This window comes from Phocoena phocoena, chromosome 20 (genome assembly GCF_963924675.1).
Source record: "Phocoena phocoena chromosome 20, mPhoPho1.1, whole genome shotgun sequence".
In the NCBI taxonomy this organism is placed as follows: Eukaryota; Metazoa; Chordata; class Mammalia; order Artiodactyla; family Phocoenidae; genus Phocoena; species Phocoena phocoena.
In genome coordinates this window covers 2,270,719-2,288,516 of record NC_089238.1, presented here as the reverse complement: position 1 = coordinate 2,288,516, position 17,798 = coordinate 2,270,719, and the positions used below count along the sequence as shown (strand labels likewise).

Genomic DNA, 17,798 nt, shown 5'->3' with positions numbered 1-17,798 from the left:
CAAGCCTGCTGGAGGATGAAAGATACTTGGAGCAGGGCCAGGTCTCCCCAGTCCCCCAAGAGGAGCCAGCCTAGGTGAGCTGAGGACCAGCGTCCACCAGGCATCTGGAGGAGCCCAGAAATCTCAGCAGAGACACCTCCATGACCCCCTGTGGCTGTTGCTTTTAAAATTTACCAACTAAAGGATGCTTCCCACTCTCCAGTCCTACCTACAGTTCACCCTGAAAGGAATTCAAAGTGAAGATCCGGGTGAGGCATTCTATGCTCTGGGAAAAGTGGAGGAAATGACCCTCAGATAATTAGATATTTTCAGGAGAAAATATTATGAACCAAGATTCTTGCATCTTCCCATACTTAGAAAAGCACTAAAATCATTGACTGAGATGTCTGTTCTTCATGACCAACAGGAACCTTGTGCTGAGATGTGTGCTTGACTGCATGGGCCCCTTCTCCAAAATCACACAGAAACTGACCTCCTACCTAGCTTTTGGAACAGTTCCTCAGAGCTCTCTGAGAGGCTATCTCCTGGTTCTAATCCTCAGTAAGTCCCCAAGTAAAATTGAAATTCACCCCTCTCATGTTGTGTATTTTTACTTCAGTCGACAACTTCGACTTTGTGGCTGTTGGCAGAGACTCTGGAGCCAGCCTGCCTGGGCTTGAATCTTGGGTTGGCTACTTATGATCTGTGTGACCTGAAGCAAGTGACATGAACTCTCTGTGCCTCTCTGTTCTCTTCTCTTGGAAAGATGGATAATAACAGAACCAGCCATATGGTTGTGAGAATTAAGTGGATCAAAATGTGTAAAGACATTAGCTCAGTGCCTACCACATGGTCAGCGCTTGAAGGTTCATCATTCTAAATATTTGTGTAAAAATGGAGGAGATCCTAGTCAATGGGAGAGAGATACAGTATTGAAGAGTACATTTATTCACTCATGTGTTCATCACAGCCTGGTGCCGGGGCTAAATTAACATAAGAGACCCGGTCAGCGGTGGACACAATATCCATTCTCCTTTGCTGTAATAATAGAAGCTAGTAGGTGACACAGGATTGCCCAGCTAAGGACTGCACTTCCCAGCATCTCTTGCAGCTAGATGTGGTCATGTGACTATGTTCTGGCCAATGAGGTTTAAGGAAAAGTGATCTGGGCATCTTGTAGGAGTTGTCCTCTGAAGGACTAAAGTGTGGCTTCCCCTTCCCTCATCCTCCTCCCCTTCCCCTGAGCCACAATGTGGACGGGATATGGGGGGTGAGCCCTCTCCAGCCACGTGGCACAGAGCACCAAGGTCAAGGTGGGCAAGGCTGCCCAACTCCACGGGGATGTAACACCCCAGCCCTGGGAGTTTTACACACAGACCACAATCATGAGAGAGACATCAAGTTCGGTTTATTTAAGCAGCTGTATTTGGGGATTTTACATCACAGTAGCCCAGCATGCATGATTCCAGGGTGCTGAGTCAAGAGCAGGAAGCAGAGGGAGCTCAGGTATTAGGAAGCAGTGACAAAGCTGAGACAGCACAGGGGACATTCACACACCTTGATTTCATGAAACTCTAACACAGGCAGAGGAACGAAGGTGCAATTTGGGTCAGGTTTCGAAGGTTCAAGAGGAAATTGGGAATCAGAGTCAGGGTCATCCTGTTCCAAGTAATAGGTGAAGCAAACACTTGGCTGGAAGGAAAGCGAACAGAGAAGAAAGAACAGAACGTTAGTGTCACACTAATGACATTTTGGGGTCAGATCATTCTTTCGGGGAAGGGGGGCATCTTGTACATTGCAGGATGTTGAGCACCATCAACATCATGTATTATATATTTTCATATTAGAGGAAACATGCAAATAGAAAATGTGTTAACAATCGGTGGATTTGGATGACCTCTGTACTGTTTTTATAAAGTCTTTGATTCTCACACTATTCCCTAATAAGAAAACCTCTTCAAAAGTCCTCCCTGGGACTGTTGCAGGCACTAACAGGAAAGGTGTTCTTGCGAGCATCCTGCCCCCGTGCCTCACCTGACCTCTACCCACGGCCCCCCTGACTCCCCATCAGGGCCCTCCAAACTCCCCTCCCACCTGTTAAGAATCCCAGAGACGGAGGAGACTCCTTATTGGCTAAGGTTGAGTCACGTGCCCAGCCCGGAACCAATCACAGGGAACCCTGGCATTGCCGGCTCTGATTGGTCAGGGGCATAGCTGGAGCTGGTCTGAGAATGGGATCAGACACATCCAAAGTTCATGGAGGCAGATGGTCCACCCAAAAATCAAGTGTTTTACCAAAAGAACGAGGAATGGTATCCAGGTGGACAAAGCCACAGCTGCCTGCCTCAGCAGGGACCGTTCCCTAATTCATTCCTTCATTTAATCAGCCCACATGTGTACAGTGCCTACCGCTGGTTACATCTGTTCTAGCCAAGGGGGATATGTCATTGAACAACAGAACTGGTTCCTACCCCTTCAGAATGAACAAACAAATACAAGGTATGCTCTCGGGTAGCAATAATTATCTGACAAATATTCAGCAAGTCAGGGGGGTGGGGCAAAAGTTAGGAAGGGAGGCTTCATGGAGGAAGTGACATTGGAGCAGAGGCAGGAATTAGGAAAGAGAAGGAAGCAGGAAAGAGGGCAGCATCTTCAAGGAAAACCATCCCTTACAGGATGGGGCCACATCCTTGGGGGGAACAAGGGGCACCTGGCCACCCAAGGGTCTCTGCTGGGCAGAGAGGGTGGTGGAAGTACTTGACCTCTCAGAACCCAGGAGCCTCTGGTCAAAGGGAGGAAACAAGCAGGCTTACCATGGGACAGATTGGCAGGACTTTGAATGACAGTCTTCCCTTCATTCCAGTGGACTTCTTCCGCGGCTCACCAGGGTTCTCAGGAAGCAGAGCTGAGAGAGGAGGAAAGAGGCATGAAGCCACCTTGCCCTCTGAGGCTTGAAAACTCAATAATAAAAAGATCTTCATCATGAAACCATTGACAAGAACTAACATGTGTTGAGTACTTGCTACATGTGTCAGGTACGCAGTTAAGTATTTTACACATCATAGCTAAATTGAGATGGCTGCTATCATCATCCCACTTTAGAGATGAGGAAACCAAGGCACAGAAGGTTAGGACAGTTGCTGGCGGTTGCACAGCAGCGCCTGCAGACATGCATTAAATTGCATCCCAAAGGCCCACAGGGAACAGAGAGGGAATGTCAGTGAGTGAAGGGGCTGGGGTAAGACAACAGGGTCTCTGGAGATGGTGGCACCCTGGGGAGCCCGTGTCCAGGAGGAAGGGACAGCTGATATGCAGCTGCTTGTGGGGATGCCTCTCCAGAAAATTGTCTAGTTTCCCCACAGAAGACAGATGTCTTGATTTAGAGTGAAATCCCCTGATATTTCAAAGCTACCAACAAATCCAGATATTTTCTTAGAAACTCCTACTCTCCTGCTGGGAATAGAAATCGGTCTCTCTATGGAGGACCATTCGGTCAACCTGTCAAAATTACAAATGTACACCCCTTTGATGCTTCCATTTCAATTTTTAAACACATTATCATGGTTATACTCCTCTGTGTGCCATATGGCCCAACTATAATCCTTCCTCTACTTGCATTTATTGTCATCCTCAAAGATTGGGAATAACCCAAATGGCGACCTGTACGAACCAGGTTAAATAAATTAGAACACAGGACAGACAGACCATGGAATGCCAGACAGCTGGAACACAAACTTGTCATCTTGTGGGGAAGAGTCCCCAAGATGGACAGGGGACTCAGAGCTTAAGGTCAAAGACCCTGAGGCCAAACGCTTCAAATCCCAGCATGAGCTGTTCATTCATCCCTGTCACCCCTCAGATTTCCCATCTGCAAAATGGGGCAATCACTGTCCTTACCTCACAGAGTTGTGAAGCATGAGTGATTGGGTGCTTGGAAAGCACTGTGACTGGGACTGGAAGATACCAAGTGTCAGATCAGAATTAAATGAAAGAAGACAAAATAGGAACCGGCAGTGGCATATAGAGTACACACAGTACATCAGACATAAATACATAGTAACAGATACACATCCTTGTCTGTATGAGTGAGCATAGAACATTCTGGAAGATTGGACAAGAAGCTGGAAAGTAGCTACCTCTGGTAAGGGAGTATGTAGCTTAAAAAGTGGCCTGTATCTTGTTTTGTATGATGGTTACACACAGCTATAGATGTGATGAAACACAAGTAAAAACACACATGGATTGTGCGAATATCCATGGGCTAGTTTTGATGTTGTAGTATCATCATATAAAATAAAGATACTGGGCGAAATGGGATGAAGTGTCCATGGAACTTCTATGTACTATTATGGCAACTTCTTGTGGATATAAAATTATCACAAAGTAAGACGTTTCAGAAAGGAAGCATCACAACAGACCCAGAATCCCTCACTCATGAGACCAAGCCACCAGCAGGGTCCACAACCTACCCCACTCTTCCCCATCCCCTCAGCTAAATCCTTGGGCCAGGCCTCCTTCATCTTCCACCTGAATGACCCTGCAATTCCTGACTTGGCAACTGGATGCAGGGCCAGTCCAGGCAGGTATCTGGGCCACAAAATGGAGCCCAGATTGATTCCAGCTCCCAAGAGACACCCCTGAAGACTCTGAGCAGGGGAGAGACAGGACCCACTGACGAGGGGATGTCACGGAGGTTCCATCCTGGGTGCCGCTCAGGGCCCTCCCTTCCCAGGAAGAGCAACTAGGAGATATTTGAGGTTGGGATCAGTCCTCAGGGTCAACCTTTCCTCATCAGCCTTACCCTGGAGGCTCTCCCCACTCCCACCTGTCCACAGTTTTCCACCCCATGTGTGTCTCACCTCCTTTCTCCGGCGGCTTGGTCTGCACCGCCTCCATTTCCTGGCCCTCGATGGTGCTGAGAGGTAGCATCGTGACACCACAGGTGCTCCCTATGGACAGGAGACCAGAGCAGTCAGTGTCTGGGCTGGGGGCCCAGATGGCCTGGGTGTGAACCCCAGCACCGCTCTCAGATGTCAGGTGGACTCAGACAGCTCCATCCCCTCCCCAAGAGTCCAGGTCCCCAACATCCAAGGGTTGTGTTGGCAATGCCTGCCTCCTAGAGCTGCTTCCAAGGCCCAGTGTGTGACTTGGGGCGAACGATTGCCATGGTGCCCCTTTAAGGAAAAGAAGAAATATTATGACACAGACTGCTGGGAATCATAGGTGAAGGTCAGTTAACTGGGTATCAAAAAGGGCCTCTGGAGTCTGGCGTACAGCAGGCACTCGATAAGTGCACCTCATGGTCAGCATTCCCAGTGCTGTATTTCAGCTGTGTCCTAAGGCTATAAGGCAGCTTGACCAAACGGTTCAGACCAGGACCCCTCTTCCCTGTCCTCGGGGGCCTCTTCTGGTACAGGATGCTCAAGTGACTGCCTCTCAGGACTGCTGTGAAGACGAGGGGGGTGGTCCACAGACCCCTCACCACAGCCCCTGGGGAGAGGCCAGCACTGCAGCAAGGGTGCCTAGCAGCAGGCTCAGCTGTGGGGTCCTGGGACCTCGCCTCCACGCCAGCTTTACCCTGGGCAGAACTTCAGCCAGTTTGTATGGAGGGTGCACTGTGGGGATTCCAACCTGCCTGTCACTAGCTGAGAGATCTCAAGGATCAAGTTTGCCAGAGTTAACAACAATATTACAACACAGAGCAAACTGAGATTTGAATTTGAGATAGGAAAATCATATTTCAGCATGATAGGTCCCAATCACCACATGGTAAATGTCTACATAAAAATCACTTATTTAATATACGAAGTTATGTTTACGAATACCCAAGTCCCATGAAATATTTGGGACATAATTATACTCAAAAGTAATTCATTATTTGTCTGAAATTCAAATTTAAGTAAGCATCCTGTATTTTACTTGGCAAGCCCCATTTCAGAGGTTCTTTCACCTCTTGTGCTGTCAGCTTTCCTCTCCAGAAAAATGAGTAAAATTAATTATTAAACACGAGGATTAAATATGATTAAATACACACACATACATACACACTGACAACACACTATCTGGAAAATCAGAGTCAACACCTCTTCCTGTAAACCTTTTTAAGAAGTGTAAGATGTAATCACAGACTCTCACTCTTAATCGTGCAAATACAAGATGCATCAATTTGTGGGAACACCCAGCCCGCCAGACACACACACAATTGTCAGAAACACACATTTTCAAATGAACACTGACGAAACCAGGGCATGACGACACAAGCACACCTGCAGACACACTCCAGGGAAACTCTGAGACCCCCACCACTCAGGTGGGCAGGCCTGCTAGTTAGTACTGAACGCCCTCCTCACACAAGTCCTGGACGTACGCGCGCACACACACACACACACACACACACACACACACCCTCTAGCCACCCACAAACGCAGACCCACAGGCTGAAATTACACGTCACCCTCTCCAACATAATTTCCCTCTGCCTATACCCAGGGCCCACGCTCATTCTCACCCAGGGCCCATCCGCAGAGGCCGCTGCTCTAAGATAATCGCCCCAGCACACGCCCCGCCCCCACCCGCAGCACGCAGGCACACAGAAGCACTGGAGGCTCAAAACCTGTTTTCCAAGCGCCCTTTTCATCTGCTAACCCTCTTATCCGTCCTTTGTGAACCCCCAACCCATCTGCAGGGACTCCCTGCCCCTCCCGACCCCCCAAACTACCTTCTGGACTCTCCCACAAATCATTTTCCTATGTTCCATTAAGCAAATTCGTTACCTGACCCTCTGATACCCAACTGACCTCTGTGGAGTGCAGAGCAAACCTATTCCTCCCGCCTCCTCCATCCAACTACAGAGTCCCCCGTCTGCCCGTCCTACCCCCTAAAACCTCAGGACCAGGACCCGGGCTCCTCCTCCACCTGTCCTGGACGGAGTCCCCGCCACCCCTACTACTGACACCCCAAACTCCTCTGTCCCTTCCACTCTTCCCTCCTCCCAGCGGCCAGAGAAATCCTCGGACCTGGAGTCGCCCTGCGGCTCGGAAGGGTCTGAGCATCCTGGCCGCCCTCAGGGGAGACGCGGGTTCCTCAAGGGGCCCCACCGCGGGCACCATCGGGTCTCAGGGGCTCCTAGGCAGCAGCTCCTGCGCCCCATTGCCGCGAACGCACCCGCGCATCCTCCCTGGGCGCGCCGCCCTCCCCGCGGAGACCCCGCGGCGCCATCCCGCCGCCCCGCGCTGCGCCCCCACCCGGATGGCGCAGACGCTTCAGAGCTGCAGCCGCGGGACTGACCTCCGGACCCGGGTTCTGTCTGGGCCGCTGGGCAGGAGCGGGCAGGCTTGCTCAGTGTTTGTTCTTGGCGCCCGCGCAGCGCTGGCTCCGAAGATGTCCAGGGAATCTGTGGACAAACTCCGAGGAATGTACAGAGCTGAGTCGCTCAGCGTCACGCACACCCCCTCAACCCCCCTGACCACCAACACTAGTCAGGTGGTTAAAACAGTCTCTGACACCAGCACAGGTATCTGAGTGCTCCCTTCAATTTCACTATTGGGGGAGGTCGGGGACCTCCTCATCCTCATTGGTTAGAGAAACCGATATAAAATGTCGCTAATGGCACGTTTTAGGTGGAAGAGAATCAGTTGTTCAGGTAATAAGGGTAAGTAGTGTTTCTTAAACTTCTTACTGGAATATGAAGAAACACATGCCACACACATAGAAGCACATGCGTGCTGGACCCAAACACAAAATATCTTTTACGCTGTGCATCACAGTCACAGCAGTTTGTTTTCCCCTTCTAACTTTTCTCACACTTTCACCCGTATTGCTTTCAGTCTGGCATCTATTCAAAGCCAGATCAGTCACCTTTGTTGTCAAGGATGTCATGGCGAATAGTTTACCCTATCTGGACCATACAGGCTGTGTCACAGCTACTGGACTTTGCAGGAAAGCAGCCCAGACCCTACCTAAGGATGGACGTGGTTGTGCTAATGAGCCCTTATTTACACTACAGGCTGCGGCTGGATGGCCAGAGTCTGCCCACTCCTGACCTAGACAATTTTCTGTGCCAGCTCCTTCAGTAGATGAAGCCAAGCTGCTCTCTGGCAAAAGGGCAGTTTGAGCAGAAATGTGAACAGATACACTTTGTTGTTTTTCTTTTAAAAAAGAAATACTTTATGAAGATATGGATCCTGAGAATGAAAAGAGTGTAATATAAAAACAGCCATTGAGTCTTGATTATGTACAAAATTTAAAATAACAACCTTAAAATAAAAAAGCTCTCACCAAGCCCATATCCTCACTTTCTGGTGGCTACACTGTGTGATAATTCTGATAATATAAGATATTTAACCCAGTCCCGAGACAGAACCTTCTGTGACCATGGCAATGTTCTGTATCTGCACTGTCCAGTACGGTAGCCACTGGCCACATTTGGCCACTGAAACCTGCCCTGAGCGGCCGAGAAACCGTGTTTTGAATTTTTTTAAAGATTGATTAATTGATATTGAAGTAGCCTCATATAGTGCGTGGTTACTGTGCTGGAGGGAAGAAAATTATACCTGAAATCCTGCTCAAATGCAAGACACGGCATCAATTAGATGGTATTCCAGAGATCATAGCTACCCTGAATCTCATTGGGCGGAAAGGTAAAAAACAACAACGTACGACAACAGCAAAAAACATTAGCATGTGGCAGGGTGTGACTCTGGTCTTCAAAACCACACTATATAAGAGAATATTCTATATCTAAGGTGATACACACTGAGGAATATATACATATATATATAACATACATATTATATACATATAATATACATATTATATTTACAAGAGAAAACATACCAACAGAAAAATATTAACAATTGGTGAATTTGGATGACCTTTGTACTGCTTTGCAAAATCTGTGACTCTTACGTTCTCTTCTAATAACATTTCTAGAGAGTCCTCCCTGGGACTGCTGCAGGCACTAATAGGAAACGTGTTCTTGCGAGCATCCTCACCCTGTGCCTCCCCTGACCTCTCCCCGGGGCCCCCCTGGTTCCCCATCAGGGCCGCTCCAAGCTCCCCTCCCACCTGTTAAGAATCCCAGAGGCAGAGCAGACGCCTCATTGGCCAAGGTTGAGTCACCTGCTCAGCCTGGAACAATCACGGGGAACCTTGGCATTGCTGGCTCTGACTGGTCAGGGGCATACCTGGAGCTGGTCTGAGGATGGGATCAGATCCATCCGAAGGGCATGGAGACAGGTGGTCCCCCAAGAAAAATCAAGCGTGTTAGTAGCAGAAGGAGGAATGTTGTCCAGGTGGACAAAGCCACAGCTGCCTACGCAGGAGGGACCCTTACGTAACTCATTCCCTCACTCAATCAGCCCATGTGTATACAGTGCCTAACGCTGGTTACATCTGTTCTAGGCAGGGGGATATGCCATTGAACAACAGAGGAGGTTGCTGCTCCCCAAGAACCACTCGAGTAGGGAACACAGATGATGAACACACAGATACAGGTGTGCTCTCAGGTAGCAATAATTACTCTGAAAAAAATTCAGGAAGGCAGGGGTTAGAGAGAAATGAGGCCAAAGTGAGCAAGGGAGGCTTCATGGAGGAGGTGACATTGGAGCAGAGGCAGGAATTAGTAAAGAAAAGAAGGCAGGAAAGCAGGCAGCATCTTCAAGGAAAACTGTCCCCCACAGGATGGGGCCACAACTGGGATGAGGGAGGGACAAGGGGCACACAGACACCCAAGTGTCTCTGCTGGGCAAAGGAAGTTCCGGATCTCTCAGAACTCAGGAGTCTGGTCAAAGGGAGGAAAGAAACAGGCTTACCACAGGGCAGAATGGCAGGACTCTGAATAACATTGTTCCCTTCATTCTGATGGGCTTCTTTGGTGGATCATCAGGGTTCTCAGAAAGCAGGACTGAGGGAGGAGGAAAGAGGCATGAGGCCACTTTGCCCTCAGAGGCTTGAGAAACTCAATAATAATAAAATCTTCATTATGAAACCACTGGCAAGAGCTAATATGTGTGGAGTAGTTTCCTTGTGCCAGGCACGCATTTAAGTATTTTACACATCATAGCTTATTTGCTTGTTCATAATATCTCTCTGAGATGGCTACTCTCATCATCCCACTTTAGAGAAGAGGAAACCAAAGCACAGAGAAGTTAGGACACTTGTTGGAGGTTGCACAGCAGGGCCTGCAGACATGCATTAAATTGCAGCCCAAAGGTCCACAGGGAACAGACAGGGAATGCCAGTGGGTGAAGGGGCTGGGGTAAGACAACAGGGGTGTCCAGGCCACAAAAAGGAGCCCAAATTCATTCGGCTCCCAGGAGACCCCTGCAGCTCTGAGTAGGGCAGTGACAGGATGCACTGACATCAGGTGATGTCAGGGAGTTCCATCCTGGGTGTCCTTCAAGGCACCCCCTCCCCAGGAAGAGCCTGCGGGAGATATTTGGGGTTGGGATCAATCTTCGGGGTCAACACTTCCTCATCAGCCTTACCATGGAGACCCTCCCCACTTCCAACTGCCCACAGTTTTCCACCCCATGTGTGTCTCACCTCCTTTCTCCGGCGGCTTGGTCTGCACCGCCTCCGTTTCCTGGCCCTCGATGGTGCTGAGAGGTAGCATCGTGACACCACAGGTGTTCCCTATGGACAGGAGACCAGAGCAGTTAGTGTCTGGGCTGGGGACCCAGGTGGCCCCAGCACCGCTGTCAGATGTCAGGTGGACTCAGACAGCTTCATCCCCTCCCCAAGTCTCCAGGTCCCCAAGATCCAAGGGGAGTGTTGGCAATGCCTCCCTCTAGTGTTCTTCCAAGGCCCAGTGTGTGATATGGGGAGAGCGATTGCCATGGTGACTGGCAAGGGCAAGGGCAGAGACCATGGGTGTGGGGTTTCTGATCCTTTAAGAAAAACAAGAAATATTATGACACGAAGTGCTGGGCCCCTGAAAGTGAATGTCAGTTAACTGGATATCAAAAGGGCCTCTGGTGTCTGGCATATACAGCAGGCACTAAATAAGCACGCTCATGGCCAGCATTCCCAGTGCTGTATTTCAGCCTGGTCCTAAGGCTACAGTGCAGCTTGACCAAACGGTTCAGACCAGGACCCCTCTTCCCTGTCCTCGGGGGCCTGTTCTGGTACAGGATGATCAAGTGATGGCCTCTCAGGACTGCGGTGAAGACGAAGGGGGCCGGTCCACAGACACCTCACCACAGCCCCTGGGGAGAAGCTAACACTGCTGCAAGGGTGCCTAGCAGCAGGCTCAGCTGTGGGGTCCTGGGACCCCGCCTCCACCCTAGCTTTACCCTCGGCGGGACTTGGGCCAGTGTGTTTGGAGGGTGCACTGGGGGGTTCCAGCCTTCCCGTCACGAGCCGAGAGATCTCACGGATCAAGCTCGCCAGATTGAACAACAACAAGATTACAAGAAATACACAGCAAACTGAGATTTGAATTTCAGATACACAACACATTTTTTAGTATAAGTACGTTCAAACACTGCATGGGTCATGTCTACATAAAAATCATTTTTATTTAGTTTTCTAAATTATGTTTAAGTATAGCCAAGTCCCATGAAATATTTCGGACATGCTTATACCCAAAGGTAATTCATTATTTGCCTAAAGTTCAAATTTAAGAAACTATCCTGTATTTTACTTGGCAAGCCCCGATTCAGGGGTTATTTAACCTCTTGTGCTGTCAGTTTTCCCCTCCATGAAGGAAGACTATAAATTATTAAACATGAATATTAAATATGATTAAATACACACACATACTCAGAACATATTATCTGGTAACTTAGAGTCAACACCTCTTCCCCTAAGCCTTTTTAAGAAGCATGAGACCCATCACAGACCCTCACACATAATCGTGCAAATACAAGGTGCGTCAAAGAGCGGGAACACCCAGCCAGATAGACACACACACAATTGTTGGAAACACACATTTTCAGGTGAGCACTGGGGAAACCAGGGCATGACGACACAAGCACACCTGCAGACACACTCCAGGGAAACTCAGAGACCCCCGCCACTCAGGTGGGCAGGCGTGCTTGTCAGTACTGAATGCCCTCCTCACAGGCAGTCCTGGACATGCGCGCACACACACACACACACACACACACACACACACTCGGGGCACACACAACTGCAGACGCAGAAGCTGAAATTACACATCACCCTCTCCAACATAATTCCCCTCTGGCTGACACCCAGGGCCCATCCCCAGTTTCACCCAGGACCCAAGCCCCCGAGGCTGCCCCTCAAAGATGCGCGCCCCAAACAGGCTCCCTGCCCCCACCCGCAGCACGCAGGCGCACAGAGGCGCTGGCGGCTCAAAAGCTGTTTTCCAAAGGCCCTTCTCATCTGCAAACCTCTTGTGCGTCTCAGCGAACCCCCAAACACAACCGGAGGGGCTCCCCGCTCCTCATCCCTCAAACTACCCTCTGGACTCCCTGCAGTATCATTTTCCGATTTTCTACTTGGCCAGTTCGCTACCTGACCCCCGATACCCGACCGGCCTCTCTGGTGTGCAGAGCAAACCTGTTCCTCCCGCCTCGTCCATCCAACTACAGAGTCCTCCGTCTGCCCGTCCTGCCCCCTAAAACCTCAGCACCAGGACCCGGGCTCCTTCTCCACCTGTCCTGGACGGAGTCCCCGCCACCCCTACTACTGACACCCCAGCCTCCTCTGTCCCCTCCAGTCTCCTCTCCAGTTAGTGGCCAGAGAAATCCTCGGACCTGGAGTCGCCCCGCGGCTCACGGGGACCTGAGCATCCCGACCACCCTCAGGGGAGACGCGGGCTCCTCAAGGGGCCCCACCGCGGGCATCATCGGGTCTCAGGGGCTCCTAGGCAGCAGCTCCTGCACCCCACTCCCCAGAATTCACCCGCGCATCCTGCCTGGGAGCGCCGCCCTCCCCGCGGAGACCCCGCGGCGCCGTCCCGCCGCCCCCCGCCCCGCGCTGCGACCCCGCCGCATGGCGCAGACCCTTCAGAGCTGCAGCCGCGGGACTGACCTCCGGACCCGGCTTCTGGCTGGGCCGCTGGGCAGGAGCGGGCAGGCTTGCTCAGTGCTTGTCCTTGGCGCCCGCGCAGAGCTGGCTCCGGAGATGCCCGGGGACGCGGTGGACAAACTCGCGCGAATGAACAGGGCTGAGCTGCTCAGCGACACGCACACCCCCCAACCCCCGCCCGCAAACACAAGTCAGGTGGTTAAAACTGTCTCTGACACCAGCACAGGCGTCAGCGTGTTCGCTGCGATTCCGTTAATAGTGGGGAGGGTCGGGGGCCTCTTCGTCCTCGTTCGTTAGGGAAAGCAATTTAGAAGGTCGCCCTGGGCAGGGTTTTAGTGGTTGAGAATTACTTGTGCAGGAAATAAGAGTACGTAGTATTTCTAAACTTGTTCTTCGAATATGAACAAACACACACCACACACGGAGGAACACATGTATGCAGCCTGTGCCCTGGACTCAAACACGAATTATCTTTTACACTGTGCATCACAGTCCCAATTGTTCACCATTTTCCCTCCTTTTTCTAACCATTCTCACACCTCCACCCGTATTGATTTCAGTTTGGCATCTATACGAAGCAAGGTCAGTCACCTTTCTTGTCAAGGATGTCATGGCAAATACTTTAGAATTCTGGGCCATCGGGTCTGTGTAGCAGCTACTCCACTTTGCATGAAAGCAGCCCAGACGTTAGGTAAGGAATGGGTGTACTTGTGGCAATAGCCCTTATTTACACAACAGGCTGCGGGCTGGATGACCAGAGTCTGCCCATCCCTGACCTAGAGAATATTTTGTGCCAGACCCTGGAGTAGACAAAGCCAAGAAGTTCCCGTAAAAAGTGTTGTTTGGACAGAAATGTGAACATATATACTTTAAAAAATATATTTTATGAAAATTTTAATTCTGTGAATTGAAAGAGTGTAATATAAAAATAAGAATAGATTCTTGATATATGTGCAAAATTTGAAATAACAAGCTTTAAAAACATCTCTCATAAGCCTCGGGTTTCTCTCCTACAAATTGGGGATCATATTAGTTCCTAGTTCATAGGACTCCGGTGAAGGTTACATAAGATCTTCTATGCTCAGCTCCATACCTGACCGGTGGAAAGTGCCCAGGAAATGTTAGCATTTATCCAACATTATCAGTAACCGACTGGTTAATCTGCCCCAGGCAGAGGGGGTGTGCAGGCAGTGCAGGCAGGGCACTGACCACCCTGAGACTCAAACTGCCCAGAGGACCGTGCATGGAGACTCTTGTCTCCAAGAGCCATTGATAAGATGCTCTGTCTGGCTGTGCTTCTTTAGTCTCTCACAGTACCAAGCCCACATCCTCACTTTCTGGGGGCTACACTTTGTGATAATTCTGATACCCTACGAGATTTAAAGCAGTCCGGAGATAGACCATTCTGTGACTTTGGAAATTTTCTGTATCTGCACTGCCCAGTGCTGTAGCCACTGGCCACGTTTGGCCACTGAATCATTCCTGGAGCAGCTGAGAAACTCTGTTTTGAATGTTATATAAGATTGATTCGTTTACACTGAACTAGTCTCATGCAGCTGGTTAGTGATTACTGTGTTGGAGAGCAAGAAAATTATACCTGAACTCCTTCTCAAATGCAATTCTCTGTAATGATACTATTGACATTGACATTTGGAGCCGGAACATTCTCTGTGCAGGCAGGGGGTTTTCTGGTGAATTGCACCATGTTTAGAGGATCCTTGGTCTCTACCGATTACAGCTTAGTAGCAACACCAATTTTGGACAACCAGAAATATCCCCAAACTTGCAGGGAAATTCCAGGAGGGGGCAGTGGAGTATCACCCCGAATGAGAACGTCTGATCTACCAGAAAACTTCTGAGGAGAAATGAAGGAAAATTCCACCCACAGAGGTTCCCTCATTTTACCTGCACTGGGGGGGTTCGCATGCATTCCAGCTAAAGGCGCTTTCACACTGGGAGAGTTTACAGTCTTTTCCAACATGAGTTTTCTGGTGGTGCGTCAGGGAGGAGACCTGCCCGAAGGACCCCACCTTTGGTGCATGCACACGGCTTCCCTGCCGTGTGGAATTTCCCGTGATTATTAGGAGTTGGGTCTTCGGGGAAAGCTTTCCTACACTCAGGACACCTGTAGCGTTTCTATCTGGGAAGCATTCTCTGATGACTCTGAACACTTGGCATACACAGGAAGTCTTTCCTCATCCCTCACACCGATAACATATCCTCCCAGAGACTTCTGACGCTTGAGAAGGGCCACCTGGCAGGTGGAGGCTCTCTCACATTCCTGGCTTCCCTCCCAGGTGCCTGGCTGGTGAATCCTCTTGTGTTCTGACAGGTGGGAGCCGATGCAACTTGGGGATATGATCACAATCCTGCATTGTGGTAGGTTGCAAACATGGCCCCAGTTTTTTTACCCTCCCCCATGTCCAAACCTGTTGCCCCCTAAGTGCGTAGTGCCCTCCTCTTCTGAATTTGCACTTGGCCATGGAATTGCTTTGGACAAAGGGATGCTGGCAAAATGTGATTCAAGCAGAAGCTTGAAAAGTACTTGTGAAATTGGTATTTGTTTCTCTCTTGCGTCTTTACCCCTGCCATGAGGATGAACATGACTGGGCAAGCCTGCTGGAGGATGAAAGATACTTGGAGCAGGGCCAGGTCTCCCCGGTGCCCCAAGAGAAGCCAGCCTGGGTGAGCTGAGGACCAGCATCCACCAGGCACCTGGAGGAGCCCAGAAACCTCAGCAGAGACACCTCCACGACCCCTTGTGGCTTTGCTCCTGAAGTTTGCCAACTAAAGGATGCTGCCCACCATTCCGTACCACCTACAGTTCACCCCGAAAGGAATTCAGGGTGAAGACCCGGGTGAGGCACTCTATGCTCTGGGGAAAGTGGCAGAAAGGTCCCTCTGAATGCAGCTTTTTTTGCCCTTTCCTGTTTGTACATTTCTGTTCCCCTCTAACCTTAAAAGAATCTAATCAGAGGAATGAGATCACTAGCAATTGAAACCAACTCCTGACTTATTCTCTCCTGGATGCACATCATGCCTTGTCTAACACGTCGATTCTTTTCCTAGATAAAAAGAAGTATGATTGGCTCTCTACCCCCAATAGCACCCCTAAGCACTCCTGCCGGCAGATCATGTGGGCAAGATAACATCTGAAGAGAGACTCAGCCAGTTCTGCCTGCAATGGAGAATGATGCAGAACCCAACCTCCTGCCTCGATGATTCACTGAGATTCCTCCATTTTTCCCTTTAAAAACTGTCAAGGCTGAGCAGAATCTTTGGAGTTGGTCCCTGGACATGAGACCACCACCTCCCCAGATTGTCGGCTTTCCCGATTAAAGCACCTTTCCTTTCTATTGACACTTGCCTCTTGAACTATTAGCTTATGAGCGGCAAGTGGCCAAACCTGGGTTTGGTTACACCTCAGACATTAGATATGTTCAGGAGAAAATAATATCACCCAAGATTCTTTGATTCTCCCATACTTAGAAAAGCACTAAATACATTAACTGATACGCCCGTTCGTCCCAACCAACAGTAGCCTTGTAATGAGGTGTGTACTTGACTGCATGGACCCCTTCTCCAAAATCACACAGAAACTGACCTCCTACCTACCTTTTGGAGCAGTTCCTCAGAGCTCTCTGACAGGCTGCTTCCTGGGCTATAGTCCTCAGTAAGTCCCCAAATAAACTGAAACTCACAGCTCTCACATTGTGTATTTTTATTTCAATCGACAATTTCTGTGGATTTTGTTGTTGTTGTAGTTAAGTGGCATGACTGTGTCTAAACATAAGTGCTACATGCATATTCCAAGTATTTACACAATATCTGAAGAGGTAAGTGAATGGATGCTATGAATCTTGGAAGGTATGAATGTTGGAAGATGCTCTTCCACTCACAGTTGTGTGACCATCTGGGAAAGTCCCAGTGTCCACATGTGTGAGGTTATTGGTTAAGGGCAGAGACTCTGGAGCCAGCCTGCCTGGGTTTGAATCTTGGGTTGGCTACTTATGATCTGTGTGACCTGAAGCAAGTGACATGAACTCTCTGTGCCTCTGTTCTCTTGTCTTGGAAAGATGGATAATAACAGAACAAGCCATATGGTTGTCAGAATTAAGTGGATCAAAATGTGTAAAGACATTAGCTCAGTGCTTACCACATGGTCAGTGCTCAAGAAATGTTCATCATTCTAAATATTTGTGTAAAAATGGAGGAGATCCTAGTCAATGGGAGAGAGATACAGTATTGAAGAATACATTTATTCTCTCATGTGTTCATCACAGCCTGGTGCCGGGGCTAAATTAACATAAGAGACCTGGTCAGCGGTGGACACAATATCCATTCTCCCTTGCTGTAACAATAGAAGCTAGTAGGTGACACAGGATTGCCCAGCTAAGGACCACACTTCCCAGCATCTCTTGCAGCTAGATTGGTCATGTGACTATGTTCTGGCCAATGAGGTTTAAGGAAAAGTGATCTGGGCATCTTGTAGGAGTTGTCCTCTGAAGGACTAAAGTGTGGCTTCCCCTTCCCTCATCCTCCTCCCCTTCCCCTGAGCCACAATGTGGATGGGATGTGGGGGTGAGCTCTCTCCAGCCACATGGCACAGAGCACCAAGGTCAAGGTGGGAAAGGCTGCCCAACTCCACGGGGATGTAACACCCCAGCCCTGGGAGTTTTACACACAGACCACAGCTATGAGAGAGACATCAAGTTCGGTTTATTTAAGCAGCTGTATTTGGGGACTTTACATCACAGTAGCCCAGCATGCATGATTCCAGGGTGCTGAGTCAAGAGCAGGAAGCAGAGGGAGCTCAGGTA

General features: G+C 49.6%; 1 protein-coding gene across 1 annotated transcript; it reads right to left on the bottom strand.

The window, feature by feature from the left end:
• Window positions 1-1,488: 1,488 nt before the first annotated feature.
• LOC136141526 (uncharacterized) lies at window positions 1,489-10,594 on the bottom strand. Its single transcript, XM_065899718.1, has 6 exons — window positions 10,525-10,594; window positions 9,792-9,883; window positions 7,267-7,372; window positions 4,839-4,928; window positions 2,793-2,884; window positions 1,489-1,671 (listed from the first exon to the last, which is right to left on the bottom strand). Exons 1-6 carry the CDS (start codon window positions 10,592-10,594, stop codon window positions 1,489-1,491), a joined length of 633 nt encoding a protein of 210 aa, XP_065755790.1.
• Window positions 10,595-17,798: the final 7,204 nt, after the last annotated feature.

What these genes read in the sequence shown, in the direction of transcription:
- LOC136141526 (XM_065899718.1), bottom strand. Translation starts at nt 10,594, where the DNA reads ATGCTACCTCTCAGCACCATCGAGGGCCAGGAAACGGAGGCGGTGCAG. An exon ending in TCCTGCCATTCTGCCCTGTG is followed by an intron (nt 7,373 to 9,791) that starts GTAAGCCTGTTT and finishes GTTTGTCCACAG; the next exon opens with ATTCCCTGGACATCTTCGGA. An exon ending in TCCTGCCAATCTGTCCCATG is followed by an intron (nt 1,672 to 2,792) that starts GTAAGCCTGCTT and finishes CTTTCCTTCCAG; the next exon opens with CCAAGTGTTTGCTTCACCTA.